The sequence below is a fragment of the Paramormyrops kingsleyae genome, chromosome 25, assembly GCF_048594095.1.
Source record: "Paramormyrops kingsleyae isolate MSU_618 chromosome 25, PKINGS_0.4, whole genome shotgun sequence".
In the NCBI taxonomy this organism is placed as follows: Eukaryota; Metazoa; Chordata; class Actinopteri; order Osteoglossiformes; family Mormyridae; genus Paramormyrops; species Paramormyrops kingsleyae.
In genome coordinates, this window is record NC_132821.1 from 34,189,279 (window position 1) to 34,212,705 (window position 23,427).

At 42.3% G+C, this 23,427-nt stretch overlaps 1 protein-coding gene across 1 annotated transcript; it reads right to left on the reverse strand.

Annotated features, from left to right (window-relative positions):
* Positions 1–13,956: 13,956 nt before the first annotated feature.
* LOC111832812 (fibroblast growth factor 2-like) lies at positions 13,957–22,247 on the reverse strand. The gene is made up of 3 exons (XM_023790519.2): positions 21,822–22,247; positions 19,156–19,259; positions 13,957–16,314 (listed from the first exon to the last, which is right to left on the reverse strand). Exons 1-3 carry the CDS (start codon positions 21,997–21,999, stop codon positions 16,129–16,131), a joined length of 468 nt encoding a protein of 155 aa, XP_023646287.1. The 5' UTR covers positions 22,000–22,247; the 3' UTR covers positions 13,957–16,128.
* Positions 22,248–23,427: the final 1,180 nt, after the last annotated feature.

The following is a 23,427-nucleotide window of genomic DNA, read 5'->3' on the forward strand; positions in this document are numbered from 1 at the left end:
TATGGAATCTCGTCTTCCCAAACACAGTTAATCTTGCACAACCCCTACAGTGTCTGACAAATTCAGTGTTTGACTGTTTTCATATTGTTATTTCTCCACAAAGGTTGTGTTTTGAATACTCACCCCTATTTGTAAAATAAAATAGTAGGTGTAAAATAAAAATAAATTGGCCCTTAAAAATTTTTAAACCACACTTTTGACAAAAAAAATAAGATGCTTAAGATAACTGCGTTCAAAATTCAAACCTAGAACGTTAATCATAATAAATAGTATCAATGGCAAGTCTTTTTGAGAGGCAAAATAAAACAATCAATAATAGTCCAGCGGATAGTGGTTATGGCATGTGAAAAATATTGACTGTCCCAGCATGATTCCAGCCACAAGCCTAAAACACTAGAAAATAACTCGTCCATCCGTGCATTTTTTTAAAAACCTCCAAATGCAGCATCATAGTGAGCCGGAAGCCTATCCCAGGATGCACTGGGAATGAGGTTGGGAACACCAGGGCCTGGAGACTAGTCCATTCCATGGTGCACTTGCACAGACATGCACACACACTATGCCGTTACACTGCCCTATAAGCCCTATAAATGCACAACACAGCAACTATGCTGACACTGACACTAAGAAAAGGGGCTTTTTTAACTCACCAGCTGCATGTGCAGTAAGTGCACTAGTGGCCAAAATTGTGGAAACACCCAGCATTTTTTGGCATTCGGCTTTAACAATTACTACATGAATATTGGCGGTAATGTTTACAAAGAATCGAAGAAGGTTACGGATAACACACAGCGGATGAAACAAGAAGTAATTGTATGGAGTAACACTCCTATAAGGTTCTGCAATCTCTAAAAACTGGGTGTTTTTCCACAATTTTGACCACTAGTGCAGGTAAATGATAGTGTTTTCTTGAAAACTGAGCATAGCTAAACTAGATATTTTGTCAGAAGATAAAACAAAGCCCACGAGACCCGACTTTACTCATAGCTAAATTTTGAAAAAAACATGCAGTTACAGTGTTTTGCTTTTGCTTGCCAGGAAACTGGAAGAAATCCACAGGAAAACGGGGAGAACATGCAGACAGACTGGTACCACAGCACTAACAGTGTGAGGCCACTGCATCAATATAAATTATAATTAAAATGAACTTATATTTCATATGCGAAAACCCTTTAATGTTTATTAAATGTTCAAAATTATTACAAGAGCTTGAACATGGATCAGGTAGAAATGTCTGCTGATAAATTTCACAGTAAAACTTTTACTTTCGTTACAAGGTGCATAAGCGAATCATAGCCCATGCTTACCAATAGGGGGCACCGGGCAGGTCGAATAGGCCACTGTACAGTTCGCATTTAAGGGAGCAGTCCAGTTATTTGCAACATGTAGTCCAAACCAAGCTTGCCAATGGTTAAAAACTAAACAATATTTTTTGGAGGCCATTATGAAAACAGAATTCACAAATCGAACCTTTGTGTTTATCCTCGTGTTGCATATGTCTCCACAGTACAGGCATCTATTTAGTTTTCTGAAAGCCTTTCAGCCATTTAGCAGCTAGATTTGCACAGTAAGGAGTGTTCAAGGTGATCAGGCTGAACATCAGCTAAGTCTTGCCATATTGATCCTCTGCATCATGCACTGTATGTGTTGGTACCCTGTCAGAATGGGCACTGAATTCAAGCCATTGCCCTTTCTGGGGGGGCAGTTGGTTAGCATACAACGGAAGGCTCATTCTGGGCAGTTAATGCAAACCTGGACGCAGCCCTGCTTACTATGCTATTCGTGCCCAAAGAGACTATACAGTATTTGCTATGGAAGAAATTGGGGTTGGGCGCCACCTGGTGGTGATTAAATGAAGTACCTCAGCTTGCTAAGGGTGACAGTCTTCGTCTACCATAATGGTTAAGCAGTCTGCCCAGTTACAAAGAGACGGATGCAAAACAATCACATTAGAGTTCAAGTGCTGCTGGATAATCCAGTCACTTCCAAAATGGCCTCTTCCTTTTTCAGAATCACTTTTACAAACAATCCTCTTAAGATTGCAGCAACTTCTGCTATTTAACAAAGGGGAAGCCACATGCTGCAAGTAGTCTGAGTCTCATGAGTAAGGTAGTCTTCCTCCTGCCCAGCCATCAGAGCACATCCTGTTCCTTGCACCCTATGATTCCTGGGAAGCACGGAGACATCCATCTATCACCACTTATTCAGTGGAGGGTTGCAGTCAACCTGGACCCTATCCATAATCCTGCAGACGGATGATTTATGGATGATGAAAGCATGGAGAAATGGATGGATGGATGGATGGATGGATGGAGGGATGATGAGCAGATCTGGTTGATGTACTTTCAGTAAGTATTCAAAGAGGTTACAGGCCTGTTCATGAGGCCAGGATTTTATAAAGAGATACAGCAGTAGGGCAGACAGCAGAGAGATTCATACCTCCAGTTATTATTTTTTTCACAGTATTTGGAACAGCCCCCCCCCCTGACCCCAGCCCCCGCTGACAGCGGCTGCCTGCAGCCCGAAAGAGCAAAATAGGGCTGCTGAAGCCGCCACGTCACGGTGCGCAGGGCAGGAAGCGGAGGACCTCAGACGACAGCGGATCAGACAGGAAGGACACTGCAGGTGCCGGAAACTGTTATTCCAGACTCTCGGCAGGGTCCGGGATTGGGGACCGATCTGCGGCGCCATGACGCCGGACGGGGGCAATCGCAAATCCAGGTGGGATGGCTTCCACAGATGTGCTTGGCTGTGGTCGGTCCCCTCGGACCGTCTGTCCAAGTGTCTCCGGACGCCCCCTTTGGCATAAATCAGGCTCTGTCAGACGGGGTTGATGAGAATAAGAACTGCAGTAGCATCCAGACAGATACAGTAAAGGTAGGAATTCAAGCTTGGGGGGGGGCACGTTGGGTAGTGTTGCCATGGCTCTGGAGCTGTGGGTCAGAATCAGGCCGGAGCCTATTCCATCTATTGGTTCACAAAGGTCTCTTCCTACAATCCAAAGACCTGGGGCGATGCATTACGTTAAATGCATCTTCATAATGCATTCATAGAACATTCATTGCACCTTCATAATGCATTCTTAGAACATTCATTGCAACTTCATAATGCATTCATATAACATTCATTGCACCTTCATAATGCATTCATAGGACATTCATTGCACCTTCATAATGCATTCAGAGGACATTCATACGGAGCTTGTACAGTAAGTATACCCTAACATCATAGCCTGCCTTAACAGCTTTAAGATATATAACATTATATGATAATAACAAACATTATATACAGTCATATAGCCATACGATATTTATTATTATTATTATTATTAAGTTTTCTGGGGCCCCTTGTGGCCCTACAGGCAGCTGCTTGGATCCAGCTCTGTATGTTAGTATCAGTCGGCAGTAACAGCAATCTGGCCAAACCACCTTACAGCAGGAGTCTCGCACCTCATGAACACTGACAGCTACTTCCACATAAAAAATTACCTGGAGAACTACAACCACAAGAGCTATTATTCGTGGGGGGGGGGGGGTACTTCTTTGCATGGATCTCACACCTGTTCCCTCAAATATATTTTAACATATATGTATTATCTTCTACATTCACCAGCATTATACCAGGTATCAAATGAGACGTGTTGATGTTCCCACCTTCCAGATTTACAAGGAACTAAAAAGTGGATTGTCTGTGGGTCCCGAAGCCCGGAGTGGGAAAACACTGCTGGAGATACGATCCAAGTCAAGTAGAAACGGGAATGATGGTGAGCTGGCGTCTTGCTCCCAGAGCAGTTGAAGCTGATGGTGATGTGCGATAGCTGACTATCAGGACTCGTACCGGGTCTCCGTCGGTGTTTTGTCCGTTTGGACTCGCAGCAGCTGTGGCAGCTGCAGGGAATTCCACATCCACGCAATGCGAGGGAGCACATTCCGCATCCAAACAATGCGAGGGAGCACATTCCGCATCCACGCAATGAGAGGGAGCACATTCCGCATCCACGCAATGTGAGGGAGCACATTCCGCATCCACGCAATGCGAGGGAGCACATTCCGCATCCAGGCAATGAGAGAGAGCACATTCCGCATCCACGCAATGCGAGGGAGCACATTCCGCATCCAGGCAATGAGAGAGAGCACATTCCGCATCCACGCAATGCGAGGGAGCACATTCCGCATCCACGCAATGTGAGGGAGCACATTCCGCATCCACGCAATGCGAGGGAGCACATTCCGCATCCAGGCAATAAGAGAGAGCACATTCCGCATCCACGCAATGCGAGGGAGCACATTCCGCATCCACGCAATGCGAGGGAGCATGCTGAGGGCCCTTGAGGGCCTGTCCCCGCCAAACCTTTCTTGCGCCATCTAATTGCTTGCAGAGTCCACTGGTTCTGCTTTACCAGACGTGGAGCCACCTGCTGCACATCTTTTGGCAGATGTCACACCTCTTTTCCCCACCTCCCCCTGTAGACCTGACCTGTGCAAGCATGGAGGAGTATGTCATAAGATGTGTTATTTCCTAATGTGCCACAAGGGAGGAGCAGTGAGCTAATCTGCAAAGCCCTGCCAAGGCTCAGGTCATCTGGCGGATGTAGTCGTCCCGGTCGTGGGAGGGGTCAGGGACATATCTGGGCCAGGCTAGCCGACCCCTGGAAGTGAGGGTGCTTTGTGCAGACAGTCTGATGATTATGGATAGGGTCCATCATTAGAAAACATACCTTAAGCTGGTCAACGATCATAAATTGGTCAACCAGCTTAATTGGCTTAGGCCGGTAAAGCAGTCGTTTTCAGCGGGGATATTTGAGCTGCAGCATCACACGGAGAAAACGGTGAAGCTTCCCCATCAGGCAACAATCGAGTTTCCTCGGTCAACCACTTCACTCTCAAGAACGTTGAAGAACATGCAGTATTAAGGTGAATGTCAGACACAAATATTCAATGCCATATTTATTGATAAAAAACATAATTAACAGACAGCTGCAACTAAAATGTTAATCCTGCTAATATCCACCATGTCTAAGTCTCTGTAATTTTGCCCTTAATCCAAAACAATTTTCAGTTTTCTTGAATGTTGCATTGGTCCTTGTTCGTAAACTGAACCTGAAATGTATAGTGTGAAAACCCTAGCAAAAGCCAATGGATTATGGGTAAAAATAAAATAAAATTGTTTTCTTCCTGAACAATATCGATATGCAATTATGTGTTATGGGGACCTCATTCATTTATTTGCGTATTTAGTCACCATGACTACTGCATACATGACTGTAAATAAGTGAAAACAGTGAAAGGAGGAAAAAAACTGAGAATGAGAAAGATTTAAGAATCATTTACAGGGATTGTCAATGGGTGTGTAGTGGCTTTGAAAGGAATTAGGAGAACGGAGGCTGGATGGCCATCTCCTTGAAGATAGAAAGCTGGTTAGCGTGATATTAACCATAAAATATAAGGGGGTCGTGGGATTCATCTCTTCATTCTTAGACAGATATCCAACAATGGAGATAATTTAAGACCTCAGTGAGTATAGCTACACAAAAGTTAGCTTAAAGTTATTACACAGAGCAAAATGAAAAATCACACAGGATGTCCAAACAAAATACTGGCATAAAAGCCGAAAAATCTGCAGCAACTCTTGATGCAGCTGAGACCGATATGTACACCTCAGCAATACAGCACACGCTGTACTTCACTGGCATTGATCAATAACAGCCTTGCTCCCAAAAGGCAGAACAGCACCACTTGTGATACATGGTTTAATGATCCAGTTTCTTACTTTTGAGAAAAGTGTTCCTTTGCTTAGATGATCTCAGAGTAGTTCTTGTCAGTATTTGTCAATCAATGCATTTGGCGAAATTCTTACGCTGCCTACCATTCAAAATAACCTCAATGCAATCTGCAAATATTATTTAATAAACAATGAAAGATAATGCATTGTTATTTGTGTGTTATTGAGATTATTCTCATAAAAAATGATTTATGGAGTTTTTTTTATGATTTGGGTGTCATATTTTACTACAGCACATTTTATGGAGTGATTGTTTAGTAAATGTACAATATAAGTATATTATATAGTCACTGTGTAAATGTAGTATGTGAAGTATATTATATTGTACAGTAAATGTAGCACCATGGGAGATGTATTTCATCCTGGTTTTATACATCTATGTCGACGGGCTATTTCTTGAATCGTGAATCTTGACTTGGTAGTTTAAACCCCAGCGGGTCAACATTCTGCTAAATTTCTAGACATGGTCGTCTCTCTCAGGTCCGCTTTTGGCCACCCCGGGTCGGCTTCCCAAATTGACATACATTTTTTCTGTAACCGGCAAACGGGATAAGAACAAACAATACGCTAGGTCTTACTTTGAAGTAGGGTTTGTCATAGAGACCTCAGTATGAATGTGAATGTGAATGTGAATGTGTCATCCAGGTAAAACATACCTATGGACAAATGGTCAGGAAATCTGGCTGTCAAACGAGCGCCCAAAGATGGTCCCTATAAAGCTGTTATCTAGGAATTTGGGGTATTGACATACCAGATGACAAGCTAAGTTGACAAACACATGCAGAGAATGTAAGTTAATTATCGAATGAAAGTAATCGTGTAACTCGTGCTCTCCCTGCAGTTTGCAGCACCAACTAGCAGAGGGCAGCATGGAGAGCAGACGAAGCAGACAAGGATATAGGCATGTTAGAACATGTCTTGATAATTGTTAAGCGGTGTTTATCACTGGAGTATGCATCATTGCTTACATACTTGTCTACAGAGTCAGAAGTAGGAGGCTTTAGACCATCCGCTTGAAGGCCTCAGCAGACCTTTGTGCGTTAGGGTGCAGTTTGCGACAGTAACTTCATCCTGCCCTGTTGTGTAAGCCTGTCACAGAATGGTCATCATAGTGGATTTTTGAGTTATTTTGTCCCCGAATGATGGTTATCCTGGGGCTTTTGAAGTTATATCTGTCAGTAGTACACACACTGACTGGAATTTGGGGTTAAACAACCCTAATCAGTGGTTGTACTGGAATTTTAACGTAACAAGTTTCTCAAAAGTGGTTATGCTGGGATTAGGGAGGAGGAAACAGCTGGGATGTGGGGGCCAGCATATGCGTTCATTTCAGTGTTCCAGAACTTTCTTTCTTTCATTCTATGCTTCCCTCCTCTCGTAGGGCAGTCATAACTCCAGCAGCGTTCGAAAAGGTCTGTATGGCTAAACATCTGCCTCTGGGTAACTGGGGCTCTCTGATGTAACCAAAAGGGCGGCGTTGTGTTTCCTTTAGCAGAACCACAGCAATGGGCCAGCGAAACCGCCGGGCTGCATCTGCTGGGCCGCACTGGCTGTGCGGCTGACCTGTGCAAACATAATAGCGGCGTTTGCAGAGCATTAAAGGTGTCCGGATTGTGCAATATTAAACGTATGCCCGTTCACAATCGTGCAACATGTTCGCCATTTATCCGTCCATCAAACCTTATCCTGAACAGGGTCTCCTGGAGTCTATCCCAGGCTGAAGTACACACTCGATGGGATTCAAGATTCTGGGGTTTCTTCCAGGTACTCCAGTTTCCACCCCCCACAGTCCAAAATGTGCTGAGGTTCATTGGAGTTACCAAATTGCCTGTAGGTGTGCATTTGTGAGTGTGCCCTTTGATAGGTTGGTGCCCCATCCTGGGTTGTTCCCTACCTTGTGCCCATAGCTTCCAGCATAGGCTCCAGACCCCCCACAACCTGAATAGGATAAGTGGTTACAGAAAATGGATGGATGGATAATTCATAGTACAAACAAAAACACTGATCTTTCAGACATCCCTATTTGTTGTATGTGGGATCAAGTTTATTGAGTAATTTTAATGTCAAGAGCAGGGAGGGCATGGATACTTCGGGTAGGGGGGTGGAGGTCTGGGTGAAGGAGCAGAATGGCATGGATACTTCGGGTAGGGGGGTGGAGGTCTGGGTGAAGGACCAGAATGGCATGGATACTTCGGGGAGGGGGGTGGAGGTCTGGGTGAAGGACCAGAATGACATGGATACTTCGGGTAGGGGGGTGGAGGTCTGGGTGAAGGAGCAGAATGGCATGGATACTTCGGGTAGGGGGGTGGAGGTCTGGGTGAAGGAACAGAATGGCATGGATACTTCGAGTAGGGGGGTGGAGGTCTAGGTGAAGGACCAGAATGGCATGGATACTTCGGGTAGGATGGTGGAGGTCTGGGTGAAGGACCAGAATGGCATGGATACTTCGGGTAGGGGGGTGGAGGTCTGAGTGAAGGAGCAGAATGGCATGGATACTTGGGGTAGGGGGGTGGAGGTCTGGGTGAAGGACCAGAATGGCATGGATACTTCGGGGAGGGGGGTGGAGGTCTGGGTGAAGGACCAGAATGGCATGGATACTTCGGGTAGGGGGGTGGAGGTCTGGGTGAAGGACCAGAATGGCATGGATACTTCGGGTAGGGGGGTGGAGTTCTGGGTGAAGGACCAGAATGGCATGGATACTTCGGGTAGGGGGGTGGAGGTCTGGGTGAAGGACCAGAATGGCATGGATACTTCGGGTAGGATGGTGGAGGTCTGGGTGAAGGACCAGAATGGCATGGATACTTCGGGGAGGGGGGTGGAGGTCCGGGTGAAGGACCAGAATGGCATGGATACTTCGGGGAGGGGGGTGGAGGTCCGAGTGAAGGACCAGAATGGCATGGATACTTCGGGTAGGGGGGTGGAGGTCTGGGTGAAGGACCAGAATGGCATGGATACTTCGGGGAGGGGGGTGGAGGTCTGGGTGAAGGACCAGAATGTTTTCTCACCAGTAATCAAGTGTAACAAGGATATACTGTAGAGTAAGATTCTCTTCACGACTCTTTTGTATGATTGATCAGCTCAGCTATCAATCTGGAGAACAAAACTCACAGTCATGGAGGAAGTCACCCAAGCTCACACCACATGACACAGGCTGAATGATTCAGTAAAAAGAATGTCTTCTGTATCAAGCAACCAAGTAATCTGACTTCTGTCTGTAACTGGATATTTCAGAATATAAGTATTAAATGCAGGGTCTTTATAAATTATTGTATTCAATTTCATTGATTGTGGCTTCCAATTGCCATTCTTTCTACACTGTATAGGTGGTTAAGCTTGTTTCTTAGCCTCCTGTTAACTGGCTTAAATAATTTTATGTCAAGTAACAAATCGTGAGGTTTTTTAATTGTGAATTAATTTGATTGTAATTTGCTGCAGCCATGCATAAAATGATAAAGCCTGTAGTGTCATGAAGGAAGACTTGTAGGCCAGCTGTCATCTTCTGGCTTAAACACCGGTAATTCCACACGCCTCACTGCTGCTCCGTTTCCTCATCCCACTGCGTACAAAACGCGCTCCAGGAAACTGCGTTCCCTAAACCTATAATGATAGCTTCCAAGTTTAAACGTGCTCTGGGATTGCAGTGACATGGCTTTCCACACAGAGGGCCAAGTGGGAGTTTGACGCCCCCAAACCCGTCCCTGGTTTTAAGAGGACAGCTGAAGATTAACAGATGTGGAAAAAAGACTATTGATATGGTTTTAGGCCTTAGTGCCACCAACCTACAATAAGCACTTTAGTTCACCAAGCCTGACTGTGAGCAAGCATAGATATTTTTAATAAAGCCACACACACATAATTTTAATAACACTTTTCTCTGATTTCCAAACCTTTTAACTCATTTTCTATAAACCATACAACACAACTTTCTATCCTGCATTTGTATCCACGTTGCATTAAATGCAATTTCTTTATATTGTACGCATTGTTGAGAGTGAAACTTTCATCCACTGTTTCATTGCATTGTATGCACCACGTGTATGTCTAATGTATGACACATAAACTCGAAACACGAAACTTGAAATATGAAACTCTTTATGCAAAAAAATTGTCTTGACGCTTTCCTTCACAGCCTTGAACTTGTGAAAAAAAATCTGAAAGATCCTAAACAGTAAAATTAAGAAAAATGCCTTTATCTGGACATATCCATAGCGAAAAAATTTACACACACAAAAACAATGTGTCAACACAAAAGAAACACTGTTCTGAATGAAACATAATCCCAAAAGAGTTTTAAGTTAATCACTGTAATGAACTGCACAATTAACAGTCGATGAAAACAGTCAAAATTCAAAAGGGCAAGCAGAGAATTACAGGCGAAAAGTCGTAAATGATCACTGCCAGATGTAGAGTTGCCCTTGAGTAGTTTATCGACTTTCTAAATCTAAGAAAACAAGTTTCACATACCCCGGTCGTTTCTGGGCACTTGTCCTCAAAAAAGTCCCTCCATAAGGGGCAGCATGTGGCTCAGTGGGCTAAGCCGTGTGCCTGTAATCACAAGGTCGCCGGTTCAAGCCCAGCCTCAGCACGTCTGCAGGTCCTTGAGCAAGACCCTCAATCCCCAGCTCCCTGGGCGCCACTACGGGTGGCTGCCCTTCACAGACAGCTTGCTCTACAAAGAGCAAGTTGAGGGAGGCGTAAAAACAATTTCCCCACAGGGATCAATAAAGTATCAATTATTATTATTATAATTAGGACAGCTCCCTCTTGTCATCCTTAATCCTTTGGAGCAATTAAGCAGCATTTGAAAGAGACATTATTAGAACGTCTGCATAACATTTGTTAGGATCAAGTACTGCGCTGTATACATCTCTTTGAGGTCATACGAACACTAAGCTATTTTCCTGGAGTGCTAATAATTGTAAGTATAGACACCATTTTCCAACACATCCTGGTGAGGGTAAGAGTGGGAGTGGAGTCTATTGAAGGCAGCATAGGATGTAAGGCTGAGGTGCATCTTGGGTGGGATACCAGTACAGCAGATGGAAAAACAGACTCCAATTAGCCTAACTGCATGCCTCTGGATTGTGGCTGGAGTCCTGAGTGACACAGGAAAACAAGCAAATACAAAGAAACAGAGGGATTTGAACCCCTAACCCTGGAGGTTTGAGGCTGTAGTGCTGGTTCACTGTGTATACTGTATACTACACAGTATACTGGTATACTGTGTAGTGTAGTACTGATACACTGTCTGGTGTAGTGTTGGTACACTGTGTAGTATAGTGCTGATACACTGTGTAGCGTCGTACTGGTACACTGTGTAATGTAGTACTGATACACTGTGTAATGTAGTGTTGGTTCACTGTGTAATGTAGTACTGATACACTGTCTGGTGTAGTGTTGGTACACTGTGTAATGTAGCGCTGGTACACTGTGTCCTGTAGGGCTGATACTCTGTGTAGTGGCATACTGGTATACTGTGTAGTGTAGTACTGATACACTGTGTAATGTAGTGTTGGTACACTGTGTAGTGTAGTACTGGTATACTGTGTAGTGTAGTACTGATACACTGTGTAATGTAGTGTTGGTACACTGTGTAGTGTAGTACTGGTATACTGTGTAGTGTAGTACTGATACACTGTGTAATGTAGTGTTGGTACACTGTGTAGTGTAGTACTGATACACTGTGTAGTGTAGTGCTGATACACTGTGTAGTATAGTGCTGATACACTGTGTAGTGTAGTACTGGTATACTGTGTAGTGTAGTACTGATACACTGTGTAATGTAGTGTTGGTACACTGTGTAGTGTAGTACTGATACACTGTGTAGTGTAGTGCTGATACACTGTGTAGTATAGTGCTGATACACTGTGTAGTGTAGTGCTGATACACTGTGTAGTGTAGTGCTGATACACTGTGTAGTGTAGTGCTGATACACTGTGTAGTATAGTGCTGATACCAATGTTTTTAAGTAAATGTGCTTCCTCATCTGTCTACACCATGCTTTTATCCCTGCTCTCTTAAGATTACACTTGGAATTCTCCAGAAATCTCTGTCTAACATTCACATGAAAAGCTCTGCGGTGCTGGAGAATGTTCTGAGACATCCAAGTAATGACTTTGAATAACCTGAGAATATATAAGAAGTTTTGGGTCTTCAAAGATCAACACCTCCCCCCCCCACCCAGTTTGTGTCATACATTCTCACAACCCAGAGACAATCGGCTGCTATAGTACAGAGTGTATAAAATGTTAATATGAAAACTGTTGTATAAGCGCAGATGAAACCGCACAGGCTGCATTTTTTTGCCGCCAGCCATGAGTCCCTGTCTTCACCTTTCCTCCCAAATGTCAAAATACCCTGCCGAGTAAGCAGCACCGTCTGGTTGTGTGTTCTGCACTTTGAGCCAAAAATAACAGACTAGTTAAATCTAATGCTTTTTGACGGAAGTGGTGCAAGGGATCCAGAAATGGTTTCGCAGACTCTTTTGAAATATTTATCTATTGCTATTTGTTCCCCAGTTGTTGCTGTCATGTTCATAAATATTGCATGCAGGTGTAAGCAAGCTTGATGACTGGGATTCTCTTAATTGGCTTTCGCTTAATGTGCATTGTAAGCAGGGCACATGCATATGGGAACAATTCTGTCTTTTAAGTTGTGTGGAATTAAGCCTCATCCATGTGGAGACCCCCCCCCCCCCGCCCCTACTTTCCTGGAGATGGCGGTCAGACCAGCTGGGGGACGGGGGATGGGAGATTGTTCTAGATGAGGTCTGATCCTTACCGTAACCTGCTTTAGCGTAAGACAAGGCATGGCGACAATCGCTAGGCTTTTGCCAGATACACTCCAGCTAGATCCCTCTGACATCAACTCTAAGTACATTATTTTATTTTATTTTGTCAAAAGTCTTGATTGTCCTAGCTTGTTTTACAGGACACCTCGTATGTGAAATATACTTGATGATATAAACCATTCTGATTCTAATTCTGATTTCCACCAGTGCTGTGACATATCTCAATCGTAGAAGTAAAACCTTGGCTTGGGAAGATACAAAAAAAAAATCCCAGAAAATTTCCCCACAGGGTCGCTGGTTCGTTGTGTGGGCATAGATCTGTTTTCAGTCATGAATTTCGCCGGAAACGCCTTTCGTTCGCTGTGAGGATGCAGAGGCCGGCGTCATGTGGAGCGCTGTGCCCTGAAGCCCCATGTAAGCCTTCGCTTGGTGTGTCTCGAGATTAAGCTACAAGGGAAACATATTTAGCTAAAATAATACGACAGCATTGCTACCTCACACCTTCATGGCTGGGGGGTTGAATCCCGCCTCCACTCTGTGCATAAAAATGTTAAGCTTCATTTTTCAGTAACACGCGAACAGGTACATTACATTGCCCCTTTTGGCATATCCCATCTTGCTGCCCTTTGGAGCGAAACACACACAAATATACACTTCGGGGCAAAAAACGGGCCAAACCCAGAATTGAAAAATATTAAGCTTTTAATGGTCTTAACAAAAAACCAAGGTACAACTTTACAATAAGGCTCCCTGTAAGGCTCACTGTAAGGCTCACTGTAAGGCTCACTGTAAATGTTAAAATTGATTTACAGTCTTCTTGTATGCAAAGAAAAAATCATGAAAAGACAACACTATACTTGGGAGAAGACAAATAAAGAAGTAGTGCACTCTTACATAGTGTATTAGTTAAACAGAAACTAAGTGTTAATTAATACTGATTCCATTGTCATTTGTCATTAATCAGTCATAACGGTTCATGTATAACATGCTGTTACTATATTTGTACTTGACGAGTAACTGAGTTACTAAGTCACTTGTTGGCCTTAGTGCCAACAACTTACAACAAGCACTTAAGTTCACCAAGCCTGACTGTGAGCAAGCATAGATATTTTTAATAGAAAGTCTCCCATGTCCTTCCTACTCCATTCATAATATCTAAGACTGTCAGTTACATGACTTTTGGCTCAACCTTTGTCACTTTACGTTTCTCATCTAGTAGATCGATAGATGACAGGGACGTCACGCGATAGATGACAGGGACGTCACGCGATAGATGACAGGGACGTCACACTTTTCTCTCAGTTCCCAAACTTTGTACCTCATTTTCTATAAACCATAAAATACAATGGATCCAATGAGATTGAATAAAAGACACTGAAATCTCAGATTTTTTTACTTTTTATGTTATTGATAATATCATATATCTTCCACAAATGCAAAGGAAAGCCACTATAACCAGAGCAACACGTTACACAGGTACAAGTAGAATAAAACTTCATAAAAGCGTATGAAGGAAAACTCATATGTACAGTAACACTGGCTGTATTCTGCAAAGACAAAAAAACAACTGTGAATGAACAAAACAAGTACATGTTTAGGATAATTTAGCTAGCAGCATTTGATTGTTTAAATATTACCAAAGCCAGGTGGAACATATTTTAAATAAAAATCAGTAGGACACTGAATTGCATTCTTCTACACTGACTGCATGAAAAATAAAATACAGAAATCACATTTTAACTATTTTACTTTTAATGAGCAATAAAACCATGGTGGTTACATTTTATACGAGACATATATCCTGGTATATTTTTCATTTAAAATATGATAAGAATATTAAAATCTGTACTTAATGTAAAATATCTAGAAATTCCCTTAAAACTGTTGAAAATAAAAATGCTCCATAAAAAAATCTAGAAATCTCCTTTACCTTATATGGACATTTCAAATGAGTAAGTTAGGTTAAATAGACAAAGGCTCTATTTTCTGAGATTTTGAATTAGTCAGGTGCCCCCTACTGGATAATTTAGGTTCTGCTTGTCTGCTTCTTGCATGCCTTGTAATGAGTTATGGTTACTAGCGCTAAGAACTTTTGCACAGGAAAGCTCTGAAAAGGGGCACTATCATATTAAGATATTAACAGCTACTCCGATGAATGGCTTCCCTTGTGGTTTCAGGTTGACCTGAATTTATTGTTGCAAATAGAATGTGTGTTTTAATAAGTTATATTATTGAATAAGCAGTGGATTGCACACAACTTATTAATAAGTGAAAAAAATCACTTCCTTTATGTGTTTCCCTTCTGCCACTATTTGAAGATGAAGGGGTATTGTGTAAACGGGTGGAAAAGCAGTTATTAAACCTTTATTTCAAATCAAAAGTTGCAGCAGCTGTTGGGAGATAATTAATATATTGACTCAACAATCTTATCGCTGATTGACCCTTACAAAATACAGTGATACATCATCATCATCGTCGTCATCATCATCATTATGGTCCCATCACTTCTCCATGTAATAGTTGCAGTGAATAGCAATAAATTAAGGTGGCACCCAGTCACTAAATCTTAGGGTACCTCTAACACAGAGCTCTGCGGCTGCAGCTATAGGTGCAATGGCTCCTAGAATTTCCTGGGTTGTGGAGGAATTTAAATCATCAGTTTTCCCGAGAAAAGGTTTAGCAAAGGGCCTGTCAAAGGCTGAGCTACCCTGAAATGTGCCTTAAAGAGATTAATCAAATCCAAAACATACTAAGAATATAATGAAACATTCTATGAAACATTCTTTTCAGGATCAAAAGTAACTTAAAAATTAGGCCAGGAACAAATTTAAAAACTTTTCAATTTCTCTCTTTATAAAAGATTAATTAAAGCAGAAAATTTGGAAAATTTCAGCTGTCTAGACCCCATACAAAAAATCAGTGTTACAAATGGTATAAAAAGATTATAAAGGCTTCATTTTCATCACAGTAAAAACAGTAATAAAATAATGAATTATTATTATTATTCGAATGGGAATCTGTGTCACACAGTAACTATGCTCAAATTATAAAGGCTTCACTGCAACATTTAGGACACGACTTCAAACCAAAGCAGACAGCAAAGCGGAGCTTGTTGATGCTTCAAGGACACCTGCTGACACGTTTTCATGCAGGCTGGCCAGGAGCGACATGGAGAATAGTCCACCAACAAATCCTTATTTTTATTGTTTCCTGTATAATCTATTTGAGATATTTTTTATTGCTCTCCTAACTGTGTTACTCTGTGTACATTCAGCCATCGAATGACTCAAGATATGAATATGAAACTGTACTAGAAATATGTACATAAAAACATAGTATGTATTTTAAACAGTTATTTAGAAGTTCACATTCTACTAATGTTTATAAAACTGCTGTCAGATAATCTCTTCAGTGCCTGCCAGCTGACATGCTGCATGTATGGAATTCCCACCCTGCTTCTGTTACAGTTTCCACTTCAACAGCACCGCTAACACAGTAGCTAATGATACATCAGGTATTTCTCTGATACTGTCGGCCCAACGGCTTCCCCAGTACGATCAGCTCATGGCTGACATCGGAAGAAAAAGGATGGCCTTCTGTCCAGGTCCGGTTCGGGATCCCAACTTGTACTGCCCAGTCCGTTTCAGTGCCACATACCAGTTCGGATGTTCCCGGGAGCGATACGTGTTGTAGTTGTTGGACTCCAGCCTCTCAAAGAAGTAGCATTCATCTGTTGCCCGTTTCTTAAACAGAATGGAACAGAACACTGCATGGTCAGCCACCAATACTATACTGGAAAAAAACTATTCCAAGGTATTTTTAACATTTATCTATATGTTGAAGGAGGTCTGCATTGTTTTATTTTAATTATAATTCAAATTCAAAGCAAAGAACTCCATTTTGAGACAGGACACTCCATATTATGTCAACGATGGAATGTCAGGGTGTGACTGCTCTCTGGGGGGGGGGGGGGGGGGGTATTTCTGGGCAGCTTTCCCCCTTTCTTTCTCCTCACTTCTGCAGGGAGATCGAGCCAAACCCAAAGAGCCCATATCGCTAATATATCTCAACATGGAAATCCAAAATATAAATAAACGTTGCAAATTATCCTTTTTTTCCTGAAAAAAAAAACCAAAACATAGCGGTAAAAAGAATCACTCACCCTTCCCACAAAACTGAGCAAAAAATGGCTTTCCTGCAGCAAGAGATACTAGCAACTGCACCCGGAAGGGGAGCACATTAATGTCCCTAATTCAGCATCTGCAGGAGACTTTCTGACATCTGGCTCAGATCTGTGTCACCAAGGGCAATGGGGTCCCCACCACAGCCTTCAAACCAGAGCTACTCCCAAGTTTTCTTCCCGCTCAAAGTAGTTTCCAACCCCACTGAGGATAGACTTAATTTGCTTAGCGGAACATAATCTCCTTTTCCATTGGTCTACACACAGAAAACATTAACAGTTCATCATCTGCTCTTCAACAAAACTGTAGGATCTATGAGTTCTCCGCATAAATAGGCTTCCAAGATAGACAACGGTATGCAATTAACATTGTGTGAAGGATTTATTAGAATTACTAATTGGAAGAAATCAGAAGGCTAGTGTAATAAAATCTGCTGCAAGAGGAGACAAACAAGCACAGTAAAATGGGGGTGAATTCCAGATTGAATTGGAGTGCTGATTAAATTATTAATCATGAATATATATTTGAAAGATTCATAAAGATTAAAGATGAAAAATATTAAAAGAAAGATAATCTTTTATAAAAAATATAAAAATGAAAAATGGTTTTGGTATCATTGTTGGTTATTCAAATTCAAATGAGGGCAGTAGCTTAGAAGTTATTATTTATGTGAGATTTTTTGACATTTATTTTAGAATTTAAAGCCAAGTTGAAATTGAAATTGATCATGAAAGTGAATTGAAACGTTTTTCAGAGCAGGTTTTTTAGTGTTTGCTCTACCACATACCACATGAGCCTATGACAACTTATGTTCTGATACATACAAGTTGTGTGTTGAGAGCTTAGAAATGAGCCAAACATCAAAACAGAAATAGAAAACAGTGCGTGAATTAGGCAGAGGACTGAGGAACTTGGGCTTTGTCTAAACATCAAGTCCAAGAAACTCAAGAAAGTCCATCAGTGGGAAGGAAGGGAAACAAGCTAGAAGAAGCTTAGGGAATGACGACTGTGTATCGGGGGAAAAGCATGAAGCATGCTGATAAGGAGTGGGATAATGTGAATGGACCGTCATGTATCACCACACATATCATACAGATGCGGAATAATCCGGTAATATGTGGTATATCCAGAGAAATACACAGTCAAACAGGTAACCTTAGGAATTGTCATGCCTAATTTTTATGGTTTGAGGAAACCCACATCATTTGTTAAACTGGGAATCTCTTACAGCCAAGAAAACCAGTCACCTGGCTCCTCATCCCAGAGGGTGTGAGGAACACAAGTCAGCTCCTCAGAAACCACGAGCTTCCTGCCACGACCAAACTGCCTCTGACCGCCATGTCCATGCTGAGCATGGGGAGGGTCGAGCTGATGTTCTGAGCTTCACACACTAAACAATTAAAACCCAAACACCAGAGATAGGTGTGGCAGCATTAGGCTTTATATTTAGATACATCTCTGTCAAGTTGTACCGTTCTATGAGTCATAATGACCCAACTTTCACTTGTTTCATAATATAGGCTGTCCGGAACAGGATACAGATATCCATATAACAGTTGCATGACTTCATTTAGCCTGAGCATATGGACTGATCCATCAGATATACCACTGGGCAGGACTGTCAAAGAGATAGGGTCTGTAGTTTTTAAACGAAGTAACTCATAGTATGGTCAATTCAGTTGTGAGTAGCATTGATCACTATTACAATAGTTATTTATTCAATGTTTACAAAATGGTCATAATTAGGCAGATAGGTTTGTTCTCTATTTCTAAGTAGCACAGATTACAAAAGTCTGACTTCTGAATATCATTGGTACTCTTCCCAGAGCTACTTTGTTGACCTGATTTGAGTCAAAGGGTCACAGGAAGTACACAGGCCAACCCAAGCAGGTGTGTTGGAATTTTGGCATGAATTGGGTGTGGAAATTCCTTTGGAGAATATGCACCTCTACAATTCTTGACAGCTACATTAGGAAAATCCCAAAGAACCCCCCCTCCCCCCCCCCATCCCAGTTAGTTAAAAAGACATCCTGGCAAAACTCTGAGCACTGTGAAGAATGAACATTGTAGCACACTGCACTGATTTTGTTGATGTGGACAATGAAATCATAGCAAGAGAATTTCCTCTGGGCATCATCTGAAGAACAGCCTGAATTCCTGAACAGAGCCCAAGTCCTGCTTGCCACAGACAAAGGCAGACTTAAAAAATATTTTTTTTTTTAGCTGTTAGAAGTAAGCAAAAGAAAGAGCAGAATGTTTGAAGAATCATATTGTAGGAAACTTCCAATTTTTGGTTTATTATGACCTATAATAACCTAAATCTGGACTAATTACAACAGCTTCAATCCGTTTCTTCTTAAGTCAGACAAGTGTAAAAGCTAAAGGAATGCATTATTATCTTACCGTTCCAAAGAGTCTCCCATCATCGTTCATGGCCAGATAGCGGCTGGATGAAACTCCCTTGATTACTACAACCCCAATTGAGGTTGCTTGGATCTGCAGCTTAACTGAAAAATAAGTTGTTTTTACCAATGAGAAGTTCAGATACAAAATATGAATGGTATTGTCTTCCCTTATACTAAAACTGCCATTAAACAAATTCAGTCAAGCCTGTTAATGTTCAGAAACACATCTACATGTATGTACATCCTCCATTTGACTTTAAGAAAGGTTTTTCCAAGATGCAGACATTTAGGAATTGCCTGACAAGAAAGTGCAGAAATGCCAGTGGTTTCTGAAGGACCCTCTACTTCACATTTGGGTTGAGGTTTCAGGATGTTTGCCTTGGCGGACGGGATCAGCTCCAGTTCCGTCACTGGGAATGTGTGCACAAATCCATCTGTAATGCTTTACAGTGACTAATATACATTTATAGCATGGAAGAATCAAACATATTGGAATACAAAGTATCATCCGATGGAGAATTTGATGTAGCTCTACATACTAGGGCATGGTGAAAAGTTCATCTGAGGAGCCTTTCTTTAATTCAAGTAGAGGAGCACAATTAATACAATTACGTCTTTTCTTTTCTTAAAAGTCCAAAGGTTGTGTCTTTTTCTTTGTTCCTTGGTGGAGAATTTCTACCCAACACGTGAGGACTGAGAGGAGGCAGATAGAAGGTGACTGCAGATGAGGGACTGTCAGCGGGGGGCGGGCACCTGCTCCTCCCGGCAGGGACGGAGCTTGTGGGAAGGCGCTGTTTAAGGGCAGCTCTTTGCAGCTTCACCCACGCAAACGATTTTCTTTTTCCTACTCCTACTCTTACAAGCGTTCCGTTACGGACGAGTGAACGAACGCCCCTTTTTCGTTCGTCATATGAGGTTAGGCCTTCCGGCTGGAAGATGACCTTTTTTTGGTTTGAGAAGGGGAAGGAGGGAAGGGGGGCATTTTTCATGCTTCTTCAACAATATATGGAAAACATCAGTTGTCAATATGGCTAATAGTGACAATTTCCAATTTGCACAAATACTGCTACAGAAAATGGAGATGATAGAGGTCCTGTTATACATCATTACTGCCTCATAGTTTAGGCAAAATAATTGTGACTAAGTTTTATAAATAAACAGTACTTTCTGATTTAACATCCTTTTCCTATTACAGCTTTTGTATTGCTGCATCCACTTGGCTTCCAAAGCAAGCCCCTGGTAAGATTTGGAACTGAAGGGATCTGAAACGCATCGGAAAGAAGATAAAGAAGATAAACAGCTAATTGCAGTGTGAAGTTGAGCAACCGATAACTGATGATAAACAGCTGATTTCCAGGAAACATCATAATGTTCCTTAATTACGTGTCACTGCATGCTATTTAATCTCTATTAAGAGATTGCATTTACATATTCAGGCCATTAACAAAAATTATTTGCCCTACTTACATAATTGGCAAAAACAAAACCTGTACGTTTAAGTTCCCTTTTATTAATGCAACAGATAACACATAACAAGATGTATTGAAATGTACTGAAGAAATGTTAAATTGTTTATTAATGTTTAAAATGGCATGCCTTCCCTTTCAGAATCGCTGCTTGCTGTGTCCCGAGCAAAACTCTGCCATCTGTTTCACACTTATGAACTTACAGTTAAGACAGGTCTGTGTGCTTGAAAACAGTCAGCATAGTCTGTAGGTATATTTCTCTGCAGCACTGACACTATTGCGGCCAGAAACACAAGAACACCTGAAAAGTTCCCTTCTTGTTAAAGACCTTCACTAACTTAATAAAGATACTGAAGGGAGTGTGAGTCTCTCCCACAAGCTTAACTGGCTCTTGTAACCACTGCAATACCTAAAAGAATATCTTAAAAGGTGCCATTTTCCCACAATGCACTTACTGTAAGTCAACATACACATAAGAGCTAGGAACATATGTGAGGGTTTCTCTAATGTATTAAAGACTAACTGTGATATTAACTGTTCATATTCAAACAAACAGTATGATGTTTCCTTTCATAGCTAATCATAATACTGTCATTATACAACTCTTATACAGTATCATATAGGCAACCAAATATAGATTACTAAAATATTCTTATAAACCTTCACACTAAATTCACACCGAAATAGTGCAAGCTGCAAACTTCCAGAACAAACCAGATGGATCTGGTTTAGAGACAGATGCGGCTAATGCTGAGTTCCGTTCTGAGTGTGTGTGTGTGTGTGTGTGTAGAAGGCCAGGAACAAATACATGTTACTCCGTCTTCCAGCTCATTTCATCATGCTTAGTAAATGCTTCTGTGATAATCATCACACTTTCAGACTGTGCGTGTTACAGTCACGTGTGCGCACACCAAAATATAGGACACACATCACTAGAAAATCCCTTGTTTACATTTTAGATCGTGAACGCTAAAAAGTACACAGCCTAATTACTTATATTAGTGAGGTGTCAGTGCATGTGAATGAATTTTAAAAGTAGAGAGACACTTTTTATGTCATTGTTGGGAACATATTTTTTGGCAGATGAATTGTGGGTGCAGATTTCCCGGGACAGACGACATCAGCCAAGGTGTATGCTTGTGCCCTCTGCTTTGATACCCAGCTATACTGACTTGGATGAGCGAATGAAATCACTTACTGTGAGTGTCAGTTTTCTCCCGAGTCCCATCCACCCTCCCGTCCGCGTTGATCCTCAGGAAATAGCCGCCGTTTTTACAGTACAGCTTCTTGAGTTCCTTGAAGGTGCCGGGGAGGAACGAGCCACTTCCTCCGTCTTCGGGTGCGGCAGGGAGTGTGGTGATTCCCCCGGCAGCCATCTCCCGTCCACCGCTGTCCACCCCGCCCCCCCAGCCCCCGGCCTGTTCTATACGGCGCCCGCAGGCTGAGGGCCGTTTAGCTGAGAGCCGGATCTGGCCTCTGTTCACTGTGTGCTGCAGTGTTCAGCCCCTCTGCTGGTCGGATGAGAGCCTAGAGTCTGTGTAACGTTGCCCAGCTGGGTTCTCGGTGCGCCTGCGCGTGCCAAACAACATTCCCTCCCTCCCTCTCTCTCTCTCTCTCTCTCTCTTTCTTTCACTAAACTGGCCCACCTAACCCAGTGCCAGAGCTGAGAGGGGGCGACTTTGTAAACACTGCTGCGTCACATGACCCCACAGCGACCCTGGGTGTCCTGGGTGGGTGTTGGTTGACATCATCAGGTCTGGGTGGAGGTACACGCATGTGGCCCACTGCCTCCTTCAGCCTACCTGACATATAACAAGAGCTTCATACCACATGCTGGACAACACAGGAGTGGTTTAGGAGAAACCTTCAGAGAAGCAAATCGGTATATCTGCAGAGGGATGAGGACAGACGAGTTTTGGGAAGGTATCAGATGTAAGCAATTTGATAGCTGTACAGGAGTCATTTATAAGCTATAATCACAGCTAGAGAAAGGTGACCGAGACACAGGAAAGGGTGCTATCAGGTCAGAAACCTCTACACCCAGAATACACAGAGATCAATGGGGTAATATCTTCACCTGAAACTCAAAGAAATAGTAAATTGACTGCTTACAATCAGGGAATCACTGAATAGGGTGTAATGTACAATATATGAAGATTTGTAGAAGTTATTAAACGAGATGCCCACGATGGACTCACATAAACCATGAATAAACCCCAAGCTCCTGGGTGAGGAGCTAAGCCTGCTGGGAATAGCATGAGCTTCCAGAACCTCGTGGATCTAGGTCTGTGTCCACTATTTAGGGGGGGGGGGGGGGGGGGATTCCAGAGTCAAAAGAGACTCGATGGAGATCACCAGGAGCTCCATACAAACCCCTCACAACCTGGGAGAACATGCAAACTCTTCTTGTGGTATTACTAAAAACTGAAAGAGTAAATGACCACTGTCAAGAAGATCTATCAATGGGTCTTGAAATCCTCAGTTCATCTGAATAGTTTCACATTCTACTCACATCTCCATCAGATCACAAATTTATTTTCTTAACCAAAAGTGCTTCAATGGCACTGTGAAGAACTGAAAATTTGCCAGCTTCTGTGATGTGGCCATGTATTAATCCGTAAGGGTTTAATGGGTTAAATCCCTGCTGCGTTTGGTGGATTGTTGTGGTTATTCTGTGACTTTCAAACATTGAGTTTGCCACATCTGACGTTCTTACTGGAATGGCTTAATTTGATTGCAGTTATTCAGCTCTGAAGTAGCAATTATGGTCATCTGTTGAACTTGCTTAGCATTTCAAATGGCAA